Source organism: Amblyomma maculatum, chromosome 2, assembly GCF_055883805.1.
Source record: "Amblyomma maculatum isolate TAMU_Amacu chromosome 2, ASM5588380v1, whole genome shotgun sequence".
Lineage (NCBI taxonomy): Eukaryota > Metazoa > Arthropoda > Arachnida > Ixodida > Ixodidae > Amblyomma > Amblyomma maculatum.
This window is the reverse complement of record NC_139345.1, coordinates 210854026-210876270: the sequence shown is the minus strand read 5'-3', so window position 1 is coordinate 210876270 and position 22245 is coordinate 210854026. Positions and strand designations below refer to the sequence as shown.

Below are 22245 nucleotides of genomic sequence, written 5' to 3'. Positions count from 1 at the left end.
AACGCAAGCGTAGCAGGGGGCGGGCAAAAGAAAGTTCGACGGATGAATGAAGTCAAGTTCACAGGTGTCAAATGAATGCAGCAGGCACAAGACTGGGTGCATTGGAGGGATACGAGAGGCCTCTTTGCACTGCAGTGAGTGCAGTCAGGCTAGCATAGCATTCTTAGATTCACAAAAAATGGCGCAATGGGCGAGGACAAAGGAAGCACAAAAACGACAGAACCAGTGCGTATGCCTTCTTCTTTGTGAATCATGTACGAACTAGCCCAACCAAGAGCTCTATTTCTCGGACATTCAGACATCTTAATGTCCTATATTATACAATAAATAAAAAAACATGCTCAATTCGCGCAGCAGGGCCTCTTTATAGTCCAGTCTATGCAGGGCAATTAACGTGCCACTACGAGTGCACAAGGAAGGTGGGGTGGGCTATTCACCTGATCCCCCCTCTGACCATTAATTTATTTATGACACTATGACACCAATTACCCATGACACCATGACACCGTGACAATTATGACACCAGTGATTTTAACTGGTGTCATAATTGCGATAAATGTCATTTTCAATGAAGGCTCAAATGACCCCCATATTCTAATCACGTAAATATATGCTGCTAAAGCCATTGCAGTGAGGCAGAAGAAACAGTGCACACTCACTGCTGGCTGACGAGTTCTGGGATGACGGGCCTGCAGCTGCCAGCAGGTCACACACTGCATCGACATAACCCATATCCTGCAAGGGAAACAGAGAAGGCCACTCAGTTGCCAAGCACCAACAAAAGTGTTGTCTTACTATGCACAAGGTCATAAAAGGACGAAATGTCTGCAAGAGTGACTGAGTCAAGTCCAACACTGAGAGAATAAGGCACAATAATACTAGTACCTTTTTTTTCAGCAGGAATGCGATTAGGATTATGACTACTAACTTGCTTCATGTGAGCACACCCCATGACATGAGTGATGATAGTAAAGAATATTTATTTATATTGTAACGAAGAGGCAAGCTGATGAATACAGGGTAACATGGAACAGCAAGGAGATGTTCGATGACCGTGAGCTGACGTTTAATGAATATGTTAGCGGGCCTAGCGTGAGCACTCCTGCCCTCGCCACTGCCCGCTTCTTCCTCCTTGCTCGTTCGTAACATGACCCAGGCCCACCCAGCAATCACTCCGATTGTGGACGAGGAAGTTTACCGATGATGATTCCATGGCATGATGATGGGCGTGTCCGGGTGCTTGAAGAAGAAGAGGAAGAAGGAAGACCAGAACGGCTTGCCGGCACGATGATTTCCGATGAACCTTGGCCCAGGACAGACACTCTCGAGCCATACGTTGCCACGACCCGATGGCGGAGGCCAAGGCATGTCTTCAAGTGTAGCAGTATCTTAAGTCGTGGGGTCTTTGGTCGGCACATCTGGTCAGTGGGGTCACATATGGTCATTCGGTTCTGTCCTTGTGTCTTGTGGTCATGTGTGGCTTCTCGAGTCAGTCTCTCCTTTGTCGTGTCTTGTGGTCGGGGCGGGAGGTCGGGGCGGAGAAACGGCAAGTTCTTGCTGGGTCCGGCAGGCTGGGGAACAGCCATGCGATGCCTCCTAACCCTCAGCTGAGGGCGCAAGAAGTCGCAGGGCGCCGAAGCTCCGGGCCAAGACGAGGGGTGATATTGACATACTCAGCGCCTCCAACCAAATGTTACGAAGGGGCAAGCCGATGAATACAGAGGAATAGGGAACAGCGAGGAGATGTTCGATGACCGTGAGATGACGTTTAATGAATACGGTAGCGGGCCTAGCGCAAGCGCTCCTGCCCGCACCACTGCCCGCTTCTTCCTCAGCTCGTCCGTAACAATATTGTTACGAGGCACGTCGAGATATTAGGAGGTGATGGTACGTCGTAGCCGCAACAGTTCACCGTCAGGGACACACTCACAGGAGAACCAGACGTAGCTGCAGCGTCGTCTTTCTCTACTAGCCCAGCACTTCGTCATCGACTCTTTCACTGCGTACCGTAACAATACCCCCCCCCCCCGCGGAAGAAGCACAGTCCCGGTGCGTAGACTACACAGGTGAGCGCCAGATATAAGGTTTGAGACAGGCGACATGCACGACTTCTGGATGATGGTTTGCCGGAGAGTGGCGGTTCACAGGGATAATCTCGTACGTCACGTCGGTAAGTTGCCGCAAGACCTGGTAAGGGCCCACGTAGCGGGGCAGAAGTTTCTCGCACATGCCTACACGTCGAGAAGGGAGCCAGAGGAGTACGAGGGAGCAGGGGGGTAGTAGGCGTCACGGTGCTGGAGATCGTAACGGTGCTTTTGAGAACGCTGGGATGCACGAAGTCAGTCTCGAGCAATATGACGGGCGGCATCAGCGCGGGCGATGGCATCAGAAGCGTAACTGCAGGAGGAATCATCAAGAGGCAGTAAGGTGTCGAAGGGAAGTAGAGGGTCGCGGCCGAAGAGTAGATAAAAGGGAGAGTATCCGTGACGGTCAGGACAGCGTGAGGGAGTATGACGTTACGGTGGAGAACAACATCGATATGTACCATCAGGAATAGCAGGAAACGGGGCCAAAGGAACATACATGGCAGCTTCGGGCGGTAGGCGAACAAACTCGACGGAGCAGAGGCGTGGCTTGATATCTGTGCGGTCGGAGCAGAAAGGCAGGTCTAAGCGAAGGAGGCCACTTGAACAATCAATCAGGGCAGAGTGCACCGTTAAAAAGTCTATGCCGAGGATCACATCGTGAGGGCAGCGGTCGATTACAGTGAAGAGCACAGGGGTAGTTCGACCACAAATGCTCACGCGCGCAGTGCAAAGTCCCACGACGGCAGCGACGCTTCCATTGGCGACACGAACGGCTGATGAAGAGGCGGGTGCGACAACTTTTTTGAGTCGGCGGCGAAACGAAGAGCTGAGGACGGAAATTTGGGCACCAGTGTCAATGAGGGCGGTAACAGGCACATAATCTACACAGATATCTAGAAGATTGCAGCGATGAGCGAGGGTCAGCAGAGGATTTTCGGGCCGGGTCGTCAATGCAGCTTCACCTCCGGGAGCTGCATTGATCAGTTTTCCGGGAGCGGGCCAGAGAAGTGAGGGGACGAGGAACGGTGAGGTAGGGGCGAGCGGGAACGGCGGGTCTGGGGAGACGGCGATCGGCTGGACATGCGCGGGGATGGCGGGTTAAAGTCACGAGAGGGCATATCACGGAGAGAGGTTGGGTGTGGTCCGTAGGCGGTGCTGCGATCATGATAGTAGCGAGATCGAGGTGGCGGAACCCAACGGCTGCGGCAATGGCGAGAAATGTGGCCGGCACGTGAGCAGTTGAAGCAGATGGGTCGGTTGTCAAAGGTCCGCCATTCTTCTGGGTTGCGGTAGCGTCGGGTAGATGCGGGGTATCGCTTCGGGAAGGGCGCAGTCGGAGCCGCAGCAGCTACCACCGGAACGGTGGGCTGGACAGATGGCTGTGCGGACGACTGACCAGAGCTGAGGCTTACGCTCGCATTAAGGCCCATGTTCGCGAATTCTTGGCGAACGACAGCTTGGATCAGTGCTGTAGTAGCATCCGCCGGCTGAGGTGTGAATGCGATGGGGGCCATTGCCTCCAGCTCTCTGCGAACGATCCTGGTCCAGTTCGGCTCATGGGACGGCTGCTGCAGTGTTGGCAGATCTTCGCACGAAGACGTAGCAACTGTGTTTGACAAGCGGTCGAAGCAGGGAGCAATACGACGATGTTTAGCTTGCTCAAACCGCCGACATACCTCGAGGACGGAGTCGACCGTCGTACAATCTTTGCAAAATGGAAGGTTAAAAGCGTCATCAGCAATGCCCTTTAAGATGTGGCCCACTTTGTCACACTCGGGCATGGCGCTGTTCACTTTGCGGCATAGAGCTAGTACGTCTTGTATGTACGACAGATATGATTCGGTCGACGACTGTGCTCGCGATGCCAGGTCCTTTTCAGCGCCGAGCTTGCGTCCGATTGGCTTGACAAAGAGATCCCGAAGCTTCTCTTTGCACATGTCCCAGGATGTTAGATCTTCTTCGTGCGTCTCGAACCAGACGCGCGCCATACTAGCCAGGTAGAAAATGACATTTGCAACCATCAACGTTGCGTCCCATCGGTTGTGCTTACTGACTCGCTCGTACATAGCGAACCAGTCTTCGACGTCGATGTCATCGGTGCCGCAAAAGGTTCCCGGATCACGAGGCTGCGCAACGACGACAATGGGCGCTGGTTGTGCCACTGTAGAGGTAGCTGCGTCGGACTGCATAGTGCTAGCACCAAGTTGGCGGCCACTACGGAGATCCAGCTTGTGGTATTGGTGTCTAAACCAGCAGCTCCACCAAGATGTTACGAGGCAAGTCGAGGTATTAGGAGGCGATGGTACGTCGTAGCCGCAACAGTTCACTGTCAGGGACACACTCACAGGAGAACCAGACGTAGCTGCAGCGTCGTCTTTCTCTACTAGCCCAGCACTTCGTCATCGTCTCTTTCACTGGGTACCGTAACAATATCGTTACATGAAATTGCAAAACTCGACTTCGCGGCTGACGATACGGGTCATATTTTCGATCGGGGCAGAAAATCTTGACACGAAGATGTCGGAGCAGTATTAGGAAGATGAACAAATAATGGTGCAATGCAACAGCTCTTGGCGTCTTCAGAACGGCAGCATTTTTTTATAATGGTATAAACTGTGCGGCAGTCTTCGTACACAAGCAAGTTGAATGCATCGTCTGCGATGCCCTTCAAGACATGCCCAACTTTGGCGGAGTCCGACATGCTATGATCCACTTTGTGGCAAGGGTGAGCACATCCTGAATGTAGGCCACATATGATTCAATAGATGTCTGGACACGGGTCTCGAATGTTCTCTCTGCATTGAGCTCTCGACCAAGGGGTTTTCCAAAGAGTTTGCAGACCGTCTCTTTGTAAGCACCCCAACTGGTCAGCTGGTCTTTATGGCTCTCATACTAGGCTAGCGCAGTGCCCTCAAGGTAAAAAACAATACTGGCTGGCATGAGGGTGGGGCCCCAGCAATTATATTTGCTGACACATTTGTACTTCCGTATCCAGTCTTCCACGTCCGCAGAGTCCGTACCCTGAGGCATCGTCAGGCAGGAAATCAGGCGGCCGCTGCTGAGTTCCGTCGTGCAGAGGCTGACGCCGGGATTAATGGCGGCACCTCCATCAAGATGTTACGTGAAGACTCAATCTATTTACAGTATATTTACAAGACGGCTGCAACTAGCATGCTGCAATCGACCTAGACTAATCACATGAAAATCATGGGAACCACAAAGGCTTCCAATTGGTGTATGCCACTCTGCCAGTTCCATGGGTAGCCCAGGTTCCAACACATGTGCTGACTAGTGCAGCTAACTACTGTCCATGAAATCGAGGCTTCAATTGAGCACGCACTATGATGCCATATCACAGGTGGTGTATGCCACTCTGTCAGTTCCATGGGTAGCCCAGGTTCCAACACATGTGCTGACTAGTGCAGCTAACTACTGTCCATGAAATCGAGGCTTCAATTGAGCACGCACTATGATGCCATATCACAGGAGGTGCTCAGAGACGAAGCCATACGAAACAAGCATTCCAGAGATTAATTCCTAGAAGAAAATAAAGCTTCAAAATTTCGAACACTAATAATTCTATAGAACTCGTTGGGCTAGCTGGCTTATATTGGATGCAAGAAAAGAACTACACTAGTGAGACACAGACAAAAGAGAGCAAAGAAAGAGGCAACGTCATCAGCGGGTAGTGACGGTATCAATGCAAAGGTATTGAAAAACACGAAGCATGCTACTAGTGTTATACAGTAAAATACCACTTGAATGAATGTCACTTAAACGAAGTATTCAGTTGTGCGAACTTCATTAAACTCCCCCGCCAAAGTTCCATTGAACGCTACGCAAGCGCCTTTCATTTTAACGAAATTCAATTGTTGCTCATTTCAGTTCTACGAACATTTTCTATAACGTCATCCTGTGTTTCCCACGTGATACTGAGTATTTCAACCAGAACAATGTGCACTATTTGTTGAATATTTTGAGAAACATATTTTATTAGCGCGTGACGAAAGCTGGCAGTCATTTAGCTCTAAGCTTAACTGGCTATCTAAAGAAGCTTGTATCCAGCGGAATCACAGCTGGCTTTGCATGCTTAATTGAGTCCACAGTCATAGCCTCCCATAGCCATAACTTCAGCCCTATAAAGCTTCCTAGCTCTAAGAAAGGCGTACGTATGCATGCTGGTTAACTACGATCTGTGGAAGGAATGATCTGGTTGGAGGAAATGAATGCCTCTGCTGCCCAGCAGACCGCTGTGCCGGATAAGATTCACGAGAGCTTGCACACAGTGACTTAGGCCAAGACCACTGCAGCCCTAAATCAAAAGTGCTGCAAAAGACGACTGCATTACGAGTATTATATTTGCGCAAAACGGCTTCTTAGTGCTAATAGAAAAAGCTTCCACGCACCTATTTTAGTTCAGCGAACTTTCACTTTAACAAACATTGTCCTAAGGTCCCTTGAAGTTCGTTCAAGTGAAGTTTCACTGTACTGTCTCATATCTTTCAACAATCTCCTTCATCAGGTGTTGTACCGCATGACTGGAAAGTGGGCAAAAGTCATTCCAGTTCCAAAAAAGGGTTCTTCATCTTCACGTCACAATTATCAACCCATATCTATCACTAGCATTCCTTCAAACTTAATGGAACATGTCCTCTTTTCTCATATTATGAATTTCCTAGTATCGGTCAACTTCTTTCACCGCAGTCAACACGGTTTTCTCAAAGGTTTATCCTGCGACACTCAATTAGCATCGTTCATTAACATCCTAAGCTCTAACTTCGATCTTAGCATTCCTGTTGATGCCCTGTTCCTAGACTTTGAAAAGGCATTCGACAAAGTTCCTCATAAACGGTTTTTTCTAAAACTTTCCCGCCTGAACCTTGATTCCATTGTTTTAGATTGGATCCGCAACTTCCTCACTAACCGGGAGCAATTTGTTCTAGCTAATAAATATTCATCTTCATGTACATCCGTTCTGTACGGAGTTCTGGGGCCTCTGATAGAACGAAACAAACTGCGCAAAAAACACGAGACGTAAGAAACACACAGGCACAAACAAGGTGCAGACAAGGCGCCTCTGCTTTTCTTTATTTATATAAATGACTTACCAGCTAACATACGTTCTAACGTCCGGATGTTTGCAGATGACTGCGTTATGTACCGCTCTATAATGAATAGCAATGACCCCCAAACTCTTCAACTGGAATCGAAAGCATAGCAACCTGGTGCAATAAATGGTTAATGTCATTAAACACAAAGAAAACATCACTACTGTCTTTCCATCGTCGTCGCTCCCTGCCATAATCAAAATACTTTATCTCCAACACTGAAATCTTTACTGTATCAACATATAAATACCTAGACATTTATTTAACCCGTAAGCTAAATAGGTCCTATCATGTAATGCAGGTAATAAACGAAGCTAATCGTGTACTCGGCTATTTTCGGCGAACACTGTGCACAACTCCCATATCAGTTAAGGGGAGACACTGGTCATAAAACTATTTTCCTTATTTACCAATCAAAATTGATGCAACTTCGTGGGTTTGTGCAGTTTTCTGTGAAGATTCCAAAACTGCAATTATTTCTTTTGGGATACAATTATTTCATGAGATGATTACAACAATTAGCCTAATTCTTACAAGAACAATTCCAAAATGACCACTGAAGAAAAACTTCAGATGAACACACCGCCAGACACTAGAAAGAATGAGGAACACAATGTCGCAAGCAGTTTTTGACTGAGCAGTTATTTCTTGTTTTATTGCATAATAAAGTTCAAAGGTCACAATATTGTACTATAATGGTCACAAAGAAAAGCCATATTAAAAATTTTGAGCAAGAAATTAAAAAATCTACTTGCCACATTGTGTGCTCCATATATTTGGCTTCATGCTGAAAAAGAAATTATTACTCTATCTGCAATAGTGCCGAGGTATTAAGGCCGCAAAACTGCAAGTGGTCAACAATGCATGTTTTGAAAAAAGAGCAAAAAAGAAACCGGGATTTAACGGACGTTCACTGGCGCAATGCACACATTTACAATTTAAAATGGCTAGAAACCTCCAGGAATGTAGTCTCTTTGCTTTCCAACGTCCAAGTGTCGCCTCTTTCCTTTTGATTTGCAGTTGCAGCACATTCAGTTGTCATTTTTTCGGCTGCGCGAGTCACATGTAGGCAGCGACTTTTTTTTTTTAACCTACGCCGGTTTGTCACGTCCTTGCATCAAGACCGCGGTGAGGAACGTTTATTGCGGAAAAGAAATGTAATTTGGAGCTGTTTGCTGCTTCCCAGTGCTCTGCATTGCATGGGAAGCAAGTGCATTCACTAAGGACTATGAACAAGATCCGATCGGCGCAAACGCACGGCGAGCTCTACGAAGACGTGTCCCACAGTTTACGCATAGGAGAATAAGTCTGACGGCGATTTCTTATCCACGTTCACTTTTTTATATGCCAATATCGCTGCCGTATGTTTTACACTCCGCCAATCTCAGCAAACTGTTTAAATCTGACGATCGTGAACTCCGCCTCGCCAAGCGGACTGCTAGCCGCGCTGCCGTCATCGTCACGAAAACAATCCAACTACTGCTTCGTTGCTGGAGTTGGCGCGATTTCTGTTTTGAGCTTATCTTTCAGCTCATCTGCGGCCTGCGATATCACTGTCGTGGCGGGTGCGATCACTGGCAGTAGCAGTCTCCCTTGCTGGGAAGCACGCTAGGCATCATTCAGGCTCGTACACACGATCGTGCGGCGCACGACTTTCGTCGGCCTGAGCGTGCACAGCCGGGGCAAGGCATCACTTGAGATGATTAATCAACTATTTTTTTCACTTTTTTCACAAATTCTTGCACTGAATGCACCTAGCAGTTCGGAACCAAGCGTGTCCAGCGTTAAGTCTCCTCCCGCCGTCTCCCCGTGGCTCGGGCGTGCCGAGCAGACGCTGTCAGCCAGTTCCACCAATGCGGTGACGCCATATCGTCACATGCACCCCGAAAGCCAATGGGATTGCAAATGCCATGTTTTCTTTTTTGCTATTTTTTATGCGACCAATGGGCGAATGTAAACAGCAGAGGCGGCAATTTGAAGACGAAAGGCGGCTCTTTCGAATGAGACCAAGTTAGCTATGGTGCCGCGCAGAAAATGGGAGCTACGCCTCACAGGAAATGGTTGTTTCGGGGGCCGTTTTAGGCCCAAATTCGGCCGACATCGATTATATAAATTGGCTTTGTTACTAAAATACCAATCCTAGAGATGAAAATCTAGAGATGAAAGATAGGTAGATAAAGAACTACTGATTTCGCAAATCACATTTTCTAAAAAGTGACTTTTTCGCGATTTTTTGGTCTGAAAAAGTTACTAGTTTATCTAACATTTATTCGTCCCAAATTAGAATACGCATGCAAACCACTATTTTCAAAATCCCTGACTTTTTCAGGTTTTCCATTATTATTTCAGGTCAAATTCTCTGACGAGTAAAGATGCTAACAAATGTAGCTGCTGATGGTAACGAGCATAGACGAATAATTCCCAACAAAAAGCTATTTATTGATCATATTCTGTAGTGCACAATAGTGAAAGGCAATTACTAGCGTTAATGACGGGTAAAAACGTCGCATGTTTACTGAAAATTAAAAGTGCTTCAATGCCAGCCTCAACAGAGCTCTTTGTACTACCAGTTGCGATATTTCCTATAAGCTCCATGTATAAAAAAACGGCGGTTTTTATTGGTCAAAATTCAGGTGAACATAGGGTGCCTCGATGCGAGCCACCCTAGGTCACTCCAGTCTTGAGGAGGAGCATGCCAAGGGCGAAAATTCTTTCAGATAACAGCTGTAGAGTTATTTAAGAGGGGACGCGGGCTTTGAAAGTAAAAAAAATCGCGAAAAAGTCGGCTTTTCAAAAAGTACATATCTCGGCTGTATATGCTATAAACTACCTTTTCTATAATTATAAACGCCTAATTCATCGTGGAACTGCTTTAAATTAAATATACAACTGGGCGTGGCAACCCCAGAGTCGCGAGCGAACGGCAAAAGTACCCAAACTTCGCACGCGCCATTTCTCTGCCGCCTAACCGAGCGCCGCCATCTTGGTCTTGTTTTGTTTGTGAATGCTTGCCCTTTTCCATGCTGCCTTCGCCGGCGGCATCCGCGGCGTAGCGGAAGCATGGCTCGCTTGTGATTGGAGGCCTCACCGGGATTGTTGAGCTTCCCGCCTCTCAAATTCGGGCTGTGATTGGACAAAGCGCGCGCGACTGCTATTTGCTGCTGCGCGCGCTGACGGGTGGCCCCTCCCCGGCACATCATCTGCTCCGGCTCCCATCTGAGCTGGCGTTCTTTGTGCGCTCGCTGAATCGCTTCACGTTTCACCATTTTTGAGATCGCCGTGATCATCGCTCGTTACGGATTCTGATGGGGTGTTTTGAACGGTTTTGTGCACCTTGTGGATTGTCGCACAATTGGCCACGATGCGCGCTAAGAAGGCAAAACACTGCATACGTCGTCGTTATGTTAATGCCGTCCGAATCGCGAAGTTAGCGAATCACGTTGCCAACGGTCGCGGAGACGCTTCTATTAGTGCTGCCTCTGCTACACCACTATTAGACAGACTGCGCTGCCACTTCCAACTGCGCATCTTTTGCGTCAACGTAAAGAACCAGCATTTGAAGCGTGCCTGCTCTACCGACCATATCAACCTCGGCGATCTCGGCCTCCCGTATCGCGTCTGTCATCGCAAGCGATAACGCGTCGTCAGCGTTGTCTACTGTCCGCATGAAAATGCATTTTCCGAGGGAATCAGGGAGGTGGAGGCACAACGTGCTGCAGTGAAAAGCAAACTGAAAATGCTGTTTTAAATTTCAAGGGCCATTTTCTCAGAATGAAATTTTTTCATGGTATGGTTGCTTATTCCCGTAGTATCTCTGGAACCGCTAATCGGATTTCCACCGGGTTTTTTTTATTGTGTGCCTGAATAAATTTCCGAGGGCAAGACAAGCTCATTTTTTCAAAATATTGAGTCTGGAATTTATAATAAGCAATCAAAATTAGTGTAATGCAAGTCCCATCAGTGGCACTAACCTCAATGCACTGCTAAAATTTTTCGGCAGGTAAATTAGAAAAAAGGGCTCTGTCTTGCCCTGTGGTACCTATTCAGGAACCTTCATAATGAATTTCATAGTGCCAACTGTGGAAAACCAGTTTCCTCCCCCTTCGCCGCGACCTACCACCACCACCCCAACGAGCTTAATGGCAGCGCCGGCTGGGAGAGGAGGTAAATACCTCCCCTTGGGGGAAGGAGACCTGCGAGGGGTGCGCCACCAAGACGTCTACGCGGGTTCCCGCGAGAAGACGAGAGAAAGCTTCTGGATCCAGCCGGCAACGAGAGCGGTTGTCTCCCGCCGCCTCTCCCGGCAAATGCCGGGGGATAGCGGGCACGGAGTACGCTGCGCACACGAGAGGACCCGTCGTGCACGACCGCCCATCTTCTGGTTCCCAACGGCGAAGCGACCGGTAAATACCGCACGCTCTCGCCGCCTCCCGCGGCAAACGCCGTGGTATGGCTTCGTCCGAAGAATGCGGCGCGCACGGGAGATCCCGGCCGCCATATTCACGGCGCGTTCAAATGTCCGCCGCCGAAATCGCACCCCCATTCCCCAGCCGGTGAGTCAAAAGTCCTTACGTAGCCTTGCCCTTCCAAGGAAAACCTTGTTGATGTATAGCTAGCCGGCATGCTCTGTATTATTTGCAAGTGCAATAAATAGCATTGGAGTAGTAACACTGTGTCGCCCCCGTCCTTTGTCCACTTTGTTCCCCTCCGCAGGTCGCTAGCGAGGACGCTGCACCTGCGGAGTAGGAGCGGGGCGGAAGACCGTTCCCCCTCTTAAACCCCACACAACGCATTTTGCAAGTTCACCAGGCACCCATGTGAACCATTCTGATATACTTCTGTAAATTGAGTACCAATGTGCGCAGCTCCATGAAACTTTGCAGTTATTCAAATGGCTGTGCCATGAGTCTACCCTGAACATTTCATTCAATTATCTCAAGAAAAAAAAAAGTTTGTATTCAAAGGTAGCCTCCCCCCTTAAAGAGAGACTCAAGTCTTAGAACGGTCAAAAATGGTCAAAAATCGATTTTGAGAAAAATTTATTTTTGGACCGTTTATCCTTTCGAGCAATTGCACTCAAAATTCTTAACGCTGAATTGGGTCCGGAAATGCAATAATATCGGCTTTCAAAATGTCATGGCAGCACAACATGCCCCCGAAAAGAGGAATTGTGTTCGGAATTGTGTTCGAGGAAAGGAGGATGGCAAAGGTTATGGGGCAAAGAGAAAGATACAAGGTTCTCAATGCAGATTTTCAGAAAATAGCAAGGAGAGAAAAGAATGCCTTCCTGAACATACAGTGCCAAGCAGTTGAGGACAACAGCCAATTAAGGAACACAAGAGCTCTGTTTAAGACGATCAAAGATATCAAAGGAAGCTTCCGTGCTAAGCTGGGCGTGATAAAGGACAAACGAGGCAAGGACCTCATTGAAGCCTCAGAGATAAAGAAGAGGTGGCAGGAATACACAGAAGAACTGTACAAGAAGGACCCGAATGTGCAAACCCAACATAAGACGGTTGTGATTACTGATCTCAAGCCGGGTATCCTGTAGAGTGAAGTTGAATGGGCCTTAGCCAGCCTTGCTAAGAACAAAGCTAGCGGAATTGATGGCATTCCAGCTGAGTTGCTTCAAAACCTCAACCATGAAGCTGTTAACATTCTGCATACATTATGTCAGAAGATTTGGACAACCCTGCAGTGGCCACAGGATTGGAGGAGGTCAGTTTACATCCCCATTCCAAAGAAAGGCAGTGCCAAAGATTGTTCCAACTACCGCACGATCGCGCTTATTTCGCATGCTAGCAAGCTGATGTTGAAAATCCTCCAAGGTAGGCTGCAGCCGTATGTGGATCGGGAGCTTCCGGACGTCCAAGCTGGGTTTCGCAAGGGCAGAGGAACTAGAGACCAAATTGCCAACCTTCGCTGGAACATGGAAAAAGCAAGAGAGTTCCAGAAACCCATCTACCTCTGCTTTATTGATTATGCGAAAGCATTTGACTGCGTAGATCACAGCAGATTGTGGCAAGCTCTCCAAGAAATGGGAGTTCCAATTCACCTCATCTGTCTCCTCAGGAACCTGTATAAAGGACAAGAGGCCACAGTCAGAGCCTGGCATGGTCTTACTGATTGGTTTCCGATTGAGAAAGGAGTGAGGCAAGGCTGCATACTGTGTCCCTGCCTATTTAACCTATATGCAGAGTGCATCATGAGGAAGGCCGGTCTGGACGAGTCTTCAGCTGGAGTGAAGATTGCTGGAAAACAAATCAACAACCTTAGATATGCGGATGATACCACTTTAATGGCAGAAAGTGAGGTGGAACTCAAGAGACTTCTGATGCGCGTACAAGAAGAGAGTGAGAAGTTTGGGCTTAAACTGAACATTAAAAAGACAAAGATCATGGCGTCTTGACCTATCAAGTCATGCAGCATCAATGGACAAGAAGTGGAAGCTGTGACAGATTTTCTCTTCTTTGGCTCCAAGATTACCTCGGAAGGAGACTGCAGCCATGAAATTAGGAGACGCCTGCTTCTGGGAAAGAGAGCAATGGTTAGCCTTGACCGTCTAGTAAAGAGCAGAGACATTAGTCTGCCAACCAAGATCCGTATAACTCATGCTATGGTCTTTCCAGTTGTGATGCATGGATGTGAGAGTTGGACTGTGAAGAAGGCTTGAGGCGTTTGAATTGTGGTGCTGGCGGAGACACTTGAGAGTTCCTTGGACTGCCAGAAGATCAAATCTGTCGATATTGTCGACCATAAACCCTGACTGCTCATTGGAGGGTCAAATTCTAAAGTTAAAGCTCAGCTACTTTGGTCATATGATGAGAAGAGAGGAGTCGCTGGAGAAAGATTTGATGTTGGGAAAGGTTGAGGGTCGCCGGAGAAGGGGTAGGCAGCGAACGCGATGGTTAGATGGCATCCTCGAGGCACTGCAGATGAAGTTATGTGATGTTAGGAAGATAGTGAGAGACCGGAAAGCGTGGCGTGACATGGTCCATTGGGTCACGAAGAGTCGGACACGACTGAACGACTGAACTGAACTGAACTTCTTGATGCACCGCTTTGTGTAGAGTTCTTACTTGCGATCAAGATGCCGGAAAACAGTTGATTGTAACCGTGCATGCAATGAGCCTTTGGAAGCCGCAAGAAACGGGCGAGGAACAAAACCCAGAAAACGTCAGCCACAAGCATGCTGTCGGGACAGTTGAGTTACAGCCGGTACCAGACTTGTTAGATGGGCAGGGAACACCAACCACGCTGCCCAATGGCGACACCGCGAGTTCAAATTAGAGCGTAAATTGCAGCCCGGATCACGGTACACTAAGTTGATGCCGTCGCCGAGTACTACTCTACGGCGGAGCCAGCGCACTGAGTGGTCAGCGCAAAGTCCCTTCTGTCGGGAAAGTCCATGGCCCAACGCAAGTTTCACCTCGGCATTAGCACGGAATGCGATGCCGGTATCGAGTTCGTGATTGTGGACATGAAAGTGTTAAGCAATGTTATCGCGCACACGAAGCGTGAAACCTGCGGCGAGATCATGAAGACGTGAGCGGCCAACCAGCTGGAGTGTCACAACGGACCTCAGCTAAACCTCAGCTCGCCGATCGTTTTCGCACTGGCCGCTGCCGGCGTGATTATTCCTGCTTTTTGTCGCACACTACTCCCACGCATCACTTCAGCATATTTTATTGATTACTCAACTTGCATGCGTATTGGTTCTTCTATTGTGGCAGTTCAGCCATGCGTTGCCACAAAATAATATATCACGCGTCACCTTGCGACGTGGCCGTAGTAGGGGCCGCGCACTCAGGAAAAAAAAATAATATCTGCTTAAATAACATGCTTGCTGTGCGCCAGCTTAAAACGAAAATGCACTCGACATACACATTGCTGCATTCATGTACAGTCAAACCTCGATATAACGAACACGCATATAATGAATTATTGAATATATCAAACTCTTTCAAAATATTTTTGTCAAACACATGTATTTTTAATTTCCCATAGCGAACGCGGTTCGGCATAAAACGGATATTACGAACTTCGCGACACAGGAGGCAGGCTTCATTGCACTACATGTGTGTTGTGCGGCGCAGCAAACGTTCAGGACTACCTCTCAGGCGCTGACAGTGCCACAGATGCCACGACAGCATTGGGAGTTGACAGCAAAAGAAACCTATTGCCTCCGAGATCACCTCCGCGCGCCTGTTTGTGCGTGCAGAAGTGATCTCAAAGGCCACGAGAAATTGTTCGCATCTCACAATCGCTGACAGCGCCGCTTCAGCAGCGGCGGCAGTGGCGCGATCGAATGTTGCTTTTGCCTTTCTGGCTTTTGAGTCTTTAGCATTTTTTTGGTTTTAGTGTTAGCAGCGGCGTCGCGGCGTGGCCATCGTAGCGTTCGGCGGAGGCTGCGTCGGTCGTCGTGTCGAGTGTGGTGCGCGGGTGTGCGTAGTGCTGTGATGGTGGTGAACGTGAAAAAAAGAGCAGCACTGATGTTAAAGACCAAGCTCAAGATAAACTCAGGGCCTTCAAGGCAGTTTACAAGAGGAGACTGATTAACACTCTTCTCGTGAAGCAGGACTTGAAGATCGACTTGCTGGGAGCATTAAAGCGGCATGGGACAGCGTGAAAGGCGAAACGATTGCCAACTGCTTTAGACACGCAGGTTTTTGTTCCAGCAGGGACCCGTGCATCAAATGACAATGGGGATGATCCTGACAAAGCAGAAGAAAAGCTCCGCGAGCTCGATGAGCCTGGAACGAATTTTCGCATTCTGTTGGTGACATGCCTGCAACAATGACTGTAGAGGACTTTGTAGGCGGCGACGACATCGCGGCGACCACGGCTGTACTGACGGACGCCGAAATCGTTGTGGAAGTTTCTGAACATCCCACAGACGAAGCTCAGGCTGACCCTGCGGACGATGAGAACATTCCGACTTCACAAGAAGAGCTTGCTGTATTGGATTTACTGTGCCACGACTGCAGTGCTATTGAGAGCAGTGGGTTTGCCCTTGTTGAGTGTTTGCAAACTGTGGAACAGGGCGTGATACGGAACGCGATCAACACAAAAATGCAGGCCGCGTTAATGCAGTTCTTTGCGCGTAAATAAATGGACGTGACCCTAGTAGGCACCCTCCGAGTTACTGTGGCTTCTGATTGAATTTTGCTGCTTTTGCATGTATTTTCTATGAAATATGGATAGAGCGGACTATTTTCCGATTTTTTAACTGTTCGTTATAATGAGGTTTCACTGTGCTCGACAACCACTTTCTCATGTACTACCCTTTAAATGGGGCCTTTGAGGTATAAACAAATAGTAAATAACAAAATAGGCACAAAAATGCAATGCTTTCACATTAGTAAAGTCTGTGCTGAAAGTAGCATCCTCCCGCCCCCATGATGCTGGCACAAGGTTTAAATTTCCTCTAGCTCGAGCAGGGCCTGCTGACTTACCTGCTTTAGCTGTTCAGTGAGCGCAGGGCAGAGGCGACGCCAGGTCTCGTGGCAGATGCTGTGTGGAGACACGTTGGGCACCAGCACCGCAGCACACGAAAACGCCCGGTACAGCTGCAGCCACCTGCGAGTCACCGCCTTGCGCAGCTGCAAGGCACATGTCCCATGAACATCCCTGTGCGGCCAACACACCTTGCACATGCCACAAGTGCCTGCTGCAATGAACAAGTCCCCCCTGAGACAGGCTCTTTGAGGTTACGCCTGCTCTGCTCAATTATTGGCAACAACATGGCTCGAAGAAGACAGCAGTGCTTAACTGCAACTGCCACTAAGCCACTACCTGTGAGAGTATCAATACATTCCAATCAGAGTACTTGGAGCATTTAAGATATCCACTGTAGAGTACTTCTGAGCAATGAAGAGACAGTGTGCAGAGACTCTCATGGCAACCACTTGCAATGCACTGGCTTAATTGTGCACTGCCCCCATTTATCCTTCAAACGACAGTGGTAACATTTTTTTTTCTGTCATAACACTAATGGTGCTGGAATAGCACTTCTGTCCTATGGGCGCAATATTTAAATGGTCAAAAGATGCACCGAAGAATTTACCTGAATACTTATGAAAGGTTGGGGCTGAAATTCTGGCAATGAAAAGCCTCACATATCGAGCACTGAAATGAGTGGACTAGCTCGCACAGCCCAGTCATTCAGTTTGCTCATTAATGCATAGTGATACAGTCGAACCCAGATATATCAAACCCGGATATACCGAACCCGGATACATCAAACTCGGATATATAGAATTTTGGTTACATCGAACTCACAGAATATTTCCTTGAAAATCCCATGTAAAAATATAGGAAAGCCGCATCATATATCGAACTCAATTTCACCCGTCGTTGGATATATCGAACTCTGCACCACGCACTCGAAAGCGTGCCTTCCCCAAAGACGATCGCATCACCCTCGGCCGTTTGCCGTGCGACGTTTTCAAGCCACGCAAGGAAGGAATGAGAGGGGCAGTTCAACGACGGCTGGTCTAGGGCAGCGCCGCACCCATTCCCCAAAGAATGATAAAAGGCGCGCGCATCTGTGGTTATCGTTTCTCGCGTGTCAGCACGCGACGCTTGCAAGCCATGTGCGTGAATGAACCAGGGAGAACCAGTGGGAACGAGAGGGGAAAATCACAATAGAGCGAAGCGCAAGGGTGTGCCCATTTTTTTGCCGAGCTATCTCTCTCCTTTCTTGCTCCCGGCCTTCGTTCATAGTAGCATGCGCTACGCATGCATGCATGCACGCATGCGCCAAGCCAGCTCAGCCCGTTTTCAGACAGAACATCGGACGCTTTCTCCAGCGTGTGTTGTGAGCCCTTTGCGTGTGGCGGCTGACGTGCTATCGCGCCTGCGGAAGCGACAGATATCTTTTTTTCTTTGCGAGAGTCATTTATTTTTATCATTGTGCTTTACGCACTGCATAGCGTAAAATATGGCGGCTGCAGACTTTAAGAAGCGGCATTTTTTAAATTTTTGCGGGAGTCGATTATCTTTGCATATATGAATCAACGAAAGCACGCGGTCAGCTGCGATCATGACATCGGCTTTTAGCATTTTTCGCTTCAAACAGAATTTGCAGCTATCACGCTTTCCGATGATTTTATGGCAGTGGACCGCCCACTCCCCAAGCGCGGTGTGATAAATCGAACCGGGCTTGTGCAATAAAGCCATCACGGGCATTCTGCCAAGTTCGCTCCCCGCCACCACAGGAGTTATCAAAAGATAAACACGCTGTGACGTTATCGCTGCGCAGCATCTTGGCACGCTGCCAAGAAATGAGCTGTGGATGAGACGACCGAAACGGAGTGGCGCGCGCCATTGACATGCAAGCGAAAACGCTCGCTGTTTCTGCCGCGGCGACATGAAACCTTGTTTTGAGCTGCCGTGGAGACTAGATCGACGAGAGGAACGCAGTTCCAATAAGTTGGAAATTTTTCGCTTTGTCGCTGCCGCTCGTCGCTGAGATTGCTCAATCGCTTGCATGTGAACGAGCTGGCCTTAACGCTTTCTCTTTTTTTTTTTTTCAGAATTCTCGGGTGCAAAAGTGGAGGGTGGGTTCATTATGCGAGTGGGTTGATTACGCGACAAATACAGTATCGTTTTTTTGCGTCGTAAGCACCATCACAAGCCGATTTCTGTATATCGAATTATCGATATATCGAACTATGTCACGATCCCCTTCGAGTTCGATATATCCGGGTTCGAATGTATCTCAATATGATCCTAGTTAAAACTTTTTCTTCTTTTTCGTTCCTAGCCAGTGCGTTATAGAGGCAATGCATTCTATTAGGGCTAATAAGATCATATATATGCGCGGGTTCAAACAATATGATCAAGAAAAAATATAGAAATCTTGCATGGTTTCGAATTTTCTTCCAAGAAGCAGCAAGTGCTAGTGGGGTGCCACAGTTAGCAGCAATAATGATAAGGCTCATGGCCTATGTTTTAGTACTATTTTACTTGAGTAGTGAACCAACCGCTGCCTTTTGTCATTGAAAATCTACTTTTATTGTCTCAGTTTCACACCCTCACTAGCGCAGTCCGCAGTGCTGACCATGACTGCTTGCCAAGATCCTATGCGCTGATAACATCTGGTGTTTATCTTTTGACCAGATCTTCTGCAGAGGGTGGGTGGGGTGACGCCATCAGCGAAGCTAGTAGCACACAGTTTCAGAATCTCTGCACGGCTTTGTTGCAGGTGCAGGAGATAAACAATGAAACCAAGCTCGCTCATGAAACTGATTTCTAAGACTTTTAAAAAACCTAGCTTCTGGACATTGACAAATGAAAAGTCCTACCCAAAATCACATTGAAGCCGCGTTAATAAAAGTTCCGTGCCAAGTGGACTTCGTTCCTGACCTTTTGGGGGGTGTTTTGGACAATAAGATTTTCGGATAATACATTTTTGATTTTCTATTTCTGCGAGAATTGTATCGAAGAGATTCCACCAGTTCTGCAAATATGAATGCCAATTACACTGCGGGAGTAATTCACGACATACTTACTGATAATAATAGTGATCGAAAAATGAAAAGTTCATCAATGCTTATAACAAAGCATCTTTTCATTACAGTTGAATCCCGCTATAACGAAATTCACGGTGCACGAAAAAAAATTCGTTCTCGCGGAACTTCGTTATCGCAAAAATTTGACGTGAAACGCAGAAAGAATTGCCCAAGCAGCAGCAAAGGCGTTTAATGCCAAAAATCTGTAAGCTTGGTTTGCTTACGCTTCACGGCGAGCAACGCCGTCACGCGATTTTCGCACTCGGTCAGCAAACCCATTGCAACATCGTCGTCTCGGACAGCAACGAAATTCCTGATGACATCAAAAGCGTCCATCACCTGTACGGCGGTTGCCGCAGCCGGCGCTTCCTGTACGTCGTCGTCTTCTTCATCGGAAGAGTCCTTATCATTCCGGGCAGCTTTTATGATCTGCTCATCACTCACATCTTCGTGAACAACAACACAAGCGTCAGCGCCGATGTATTCGTCGAGCTCGAGATTAGGCGGCACGGTTCCTATTTCTCCCAGCGTTTTCCAGGCGGCCGCGATCCCCGGAGCCGGTGACGCCTCTTCGTCGTCGTCTGTAACGCCTGGTGTTAGGCCAGCAGAGTGTACGGGTCGACCTTCGGCAAATCCGGCGTGCCTGAAACAGTTCACAATTACTGAGCGCCCCAGTGTGCTCCAGGCAGCAGACATAATCTGCAGTGCCACGTACAAGTCCACCTTCGTGTCTCGGCCGGTTTCAGTATTAAAAAGCAGCCGCTGAATTAACCTCCCGCGGTAAGCGCGCTTCAGGCTAAGAATCACGCCCTGATCGAGAGGCTGTAAGACAGACGTGCAATTGGGAGGGAAAAACCTCAGCTCCGTGTTAGTGAGCTTGACTTCGTCGGAGTGATGCGCTGAACAATTGTCCAAAAGCAAGCAAACTTTACGGCCCTGCCGCTTCATGTCGCGGTCGAATGCCATCATCCACTCGGTGAAAATAGCGCGGGTCATCCATGACTTGTTGTTCGCCTTGTACTGCACAGGTAGGCTACGAGTTCCCTTAAAACAGCGCGGCTTGGCACTTTTGCCTATGACTAACGGCGGACGTTTGTCCGAGCCATCCATGTTTGTGCAAAGCAGCACTGTGATGCGTTTTTTGCTGTGTTTGCCGCCGTGACAGCGCTGCCCCTTGAAGTCGAGCGTCCTAGCCGGCAACATCTCGTAGAATAGCCCGGTCTCGTCGGCGTTGTAAATGTCTGCAGGCGCGAAGTTGCTTAAAATTCTGGCCATGTTACTCGCCTTCCAAGCAGCTGCTCCGTCCACGTCTGCTGACATTGACTCGCCGCACAACACTTTTCCAACGATGTTATGGCGGGCCTTGAAACGGTTTAGCCAGCCAATGCTGGCTTTAAAATCATCAATGCCAAGTAGGCATGCATAGTTCAAGGCTTTCTGCTGGACGATGCTTCCGGACAGGGGGACGTTGCTGGCTCGTGCTTCCACAAACCACGCATGCACTGCTTTGTCCAACTCTTCATGGAGGGGCCGCGTCACCTTTTTGTGCTTCGAGGATGTGCCTGAAGCAAGTGCCATTCTCACGCTGTCCTTATTGCCTAGAATCGTTGACAGCGAACTTGCAGGAATTCCGAAGTCTTCAGCAATTGCCGCTTTCTTCCTTCCGCTTTCTGCTTGGGCGATTATTTGAGCTTTTTGCTCAAGGGAAAGAGTTTTGCGTTTTTTCACTTGCGTTGCCATCGTGTCCTGCGGATGAAAACTCGTCGTTGTCGAAGAGAAAGGCAGCGAGTGAACCAGGCCGCGGAAAGTCAGGGGCACTTCCGTCCCGTCTAATTCTCCCAAGCGGGGGCGAAAGGAGGAAAGAAAAAGCTGAGAGGAGGACTTCTCCCTCGCGCCTAAATTTTCCCCTCGCACTGACGGCGCCGCCGACTGCGCTGCGTGGCTTGCTTCGTCGCGTGAACCGCTGCAACCGTTACGACTCCGCTCGTTTTGAATTAGAACTGTCGTCTGCGTCGGTCGTCTGCGTAGCCTAGCGCTGTGAATTCTCTGCGTGTTGGCTTATTGGCCAAAGTCGCGATTTTTCGTCGCGGTTCTTTTACTCTGTGCATCTCATTCCTGCTGGCTCTTCGCCCCTTCGTGAGACGAGAGACTTGTCTGCGTGCACCTCCTGTTCCGTGGACCCATCTCGTCTGCTCATTGTGCTGGCCATTACAGTCGGCGATATCCGCTGTGTTTCGTGTTGTTGAACTTGTTACCTTCATGTACTGTGGAGAGACGTGCGTTTCGAAGAAGACGGTTCTTCCAGGAAGGGTAGTGTAAATTTTTAATCATGCATTTCGGTTATGTATAGCGCAGTGACATGTGATTACTTGCATCAAATACCAACCACTAGGTAACTAGAACGCAGGTATTTGCTGATGTTTCTACATTGCTTTGATCGTATGGAATGCGTAGAATGAATATGTGCATCATTTATTTAATTTCATATCAACTGTACACATGCTGACAGAAGCAGTGCCTGCAAACTGGGTTCTT

The 22245-nt window shown here is 48.4% G+C and overlaps 1 protein-coding gene and 1 pseudogene across 4 annotated transcripts in view; both read right to left on the bottom strand.

The window, feature by feature from the left end:
• Positions 1-22245, bottom strand: part of LOC146201211 (telomere-associated protein RIF1-like) — a 310221-nt gene that overhangs the window by 171602 nt on the left and 116374 nt on the right. For all 4 annotated transcript variants that reach the window (XM_084595678.1, XM_084595679.1, XM_084595681.1 and 1 more), the window contains exons 17-18: positions 16651-16797; positions 660-735 (exon numbers count right to left, since the gene is read on the bottom strand). In XM_084595678.1, the coding sequence (XP_084451804.1) occupies positions 660-735; positions 16651-16797 (223 nt within the window). The remainder of the gene's footprint in view (positions 1-659; positions 736-16650; positions 16798-22245) is intronic.
• Positions 1-22245, bottom strand: part of LOC146201212 (uncharacterized) — a 90679-nt pseudogene that overhangs the window by 15488 nt on the left and 52946 nt on the right.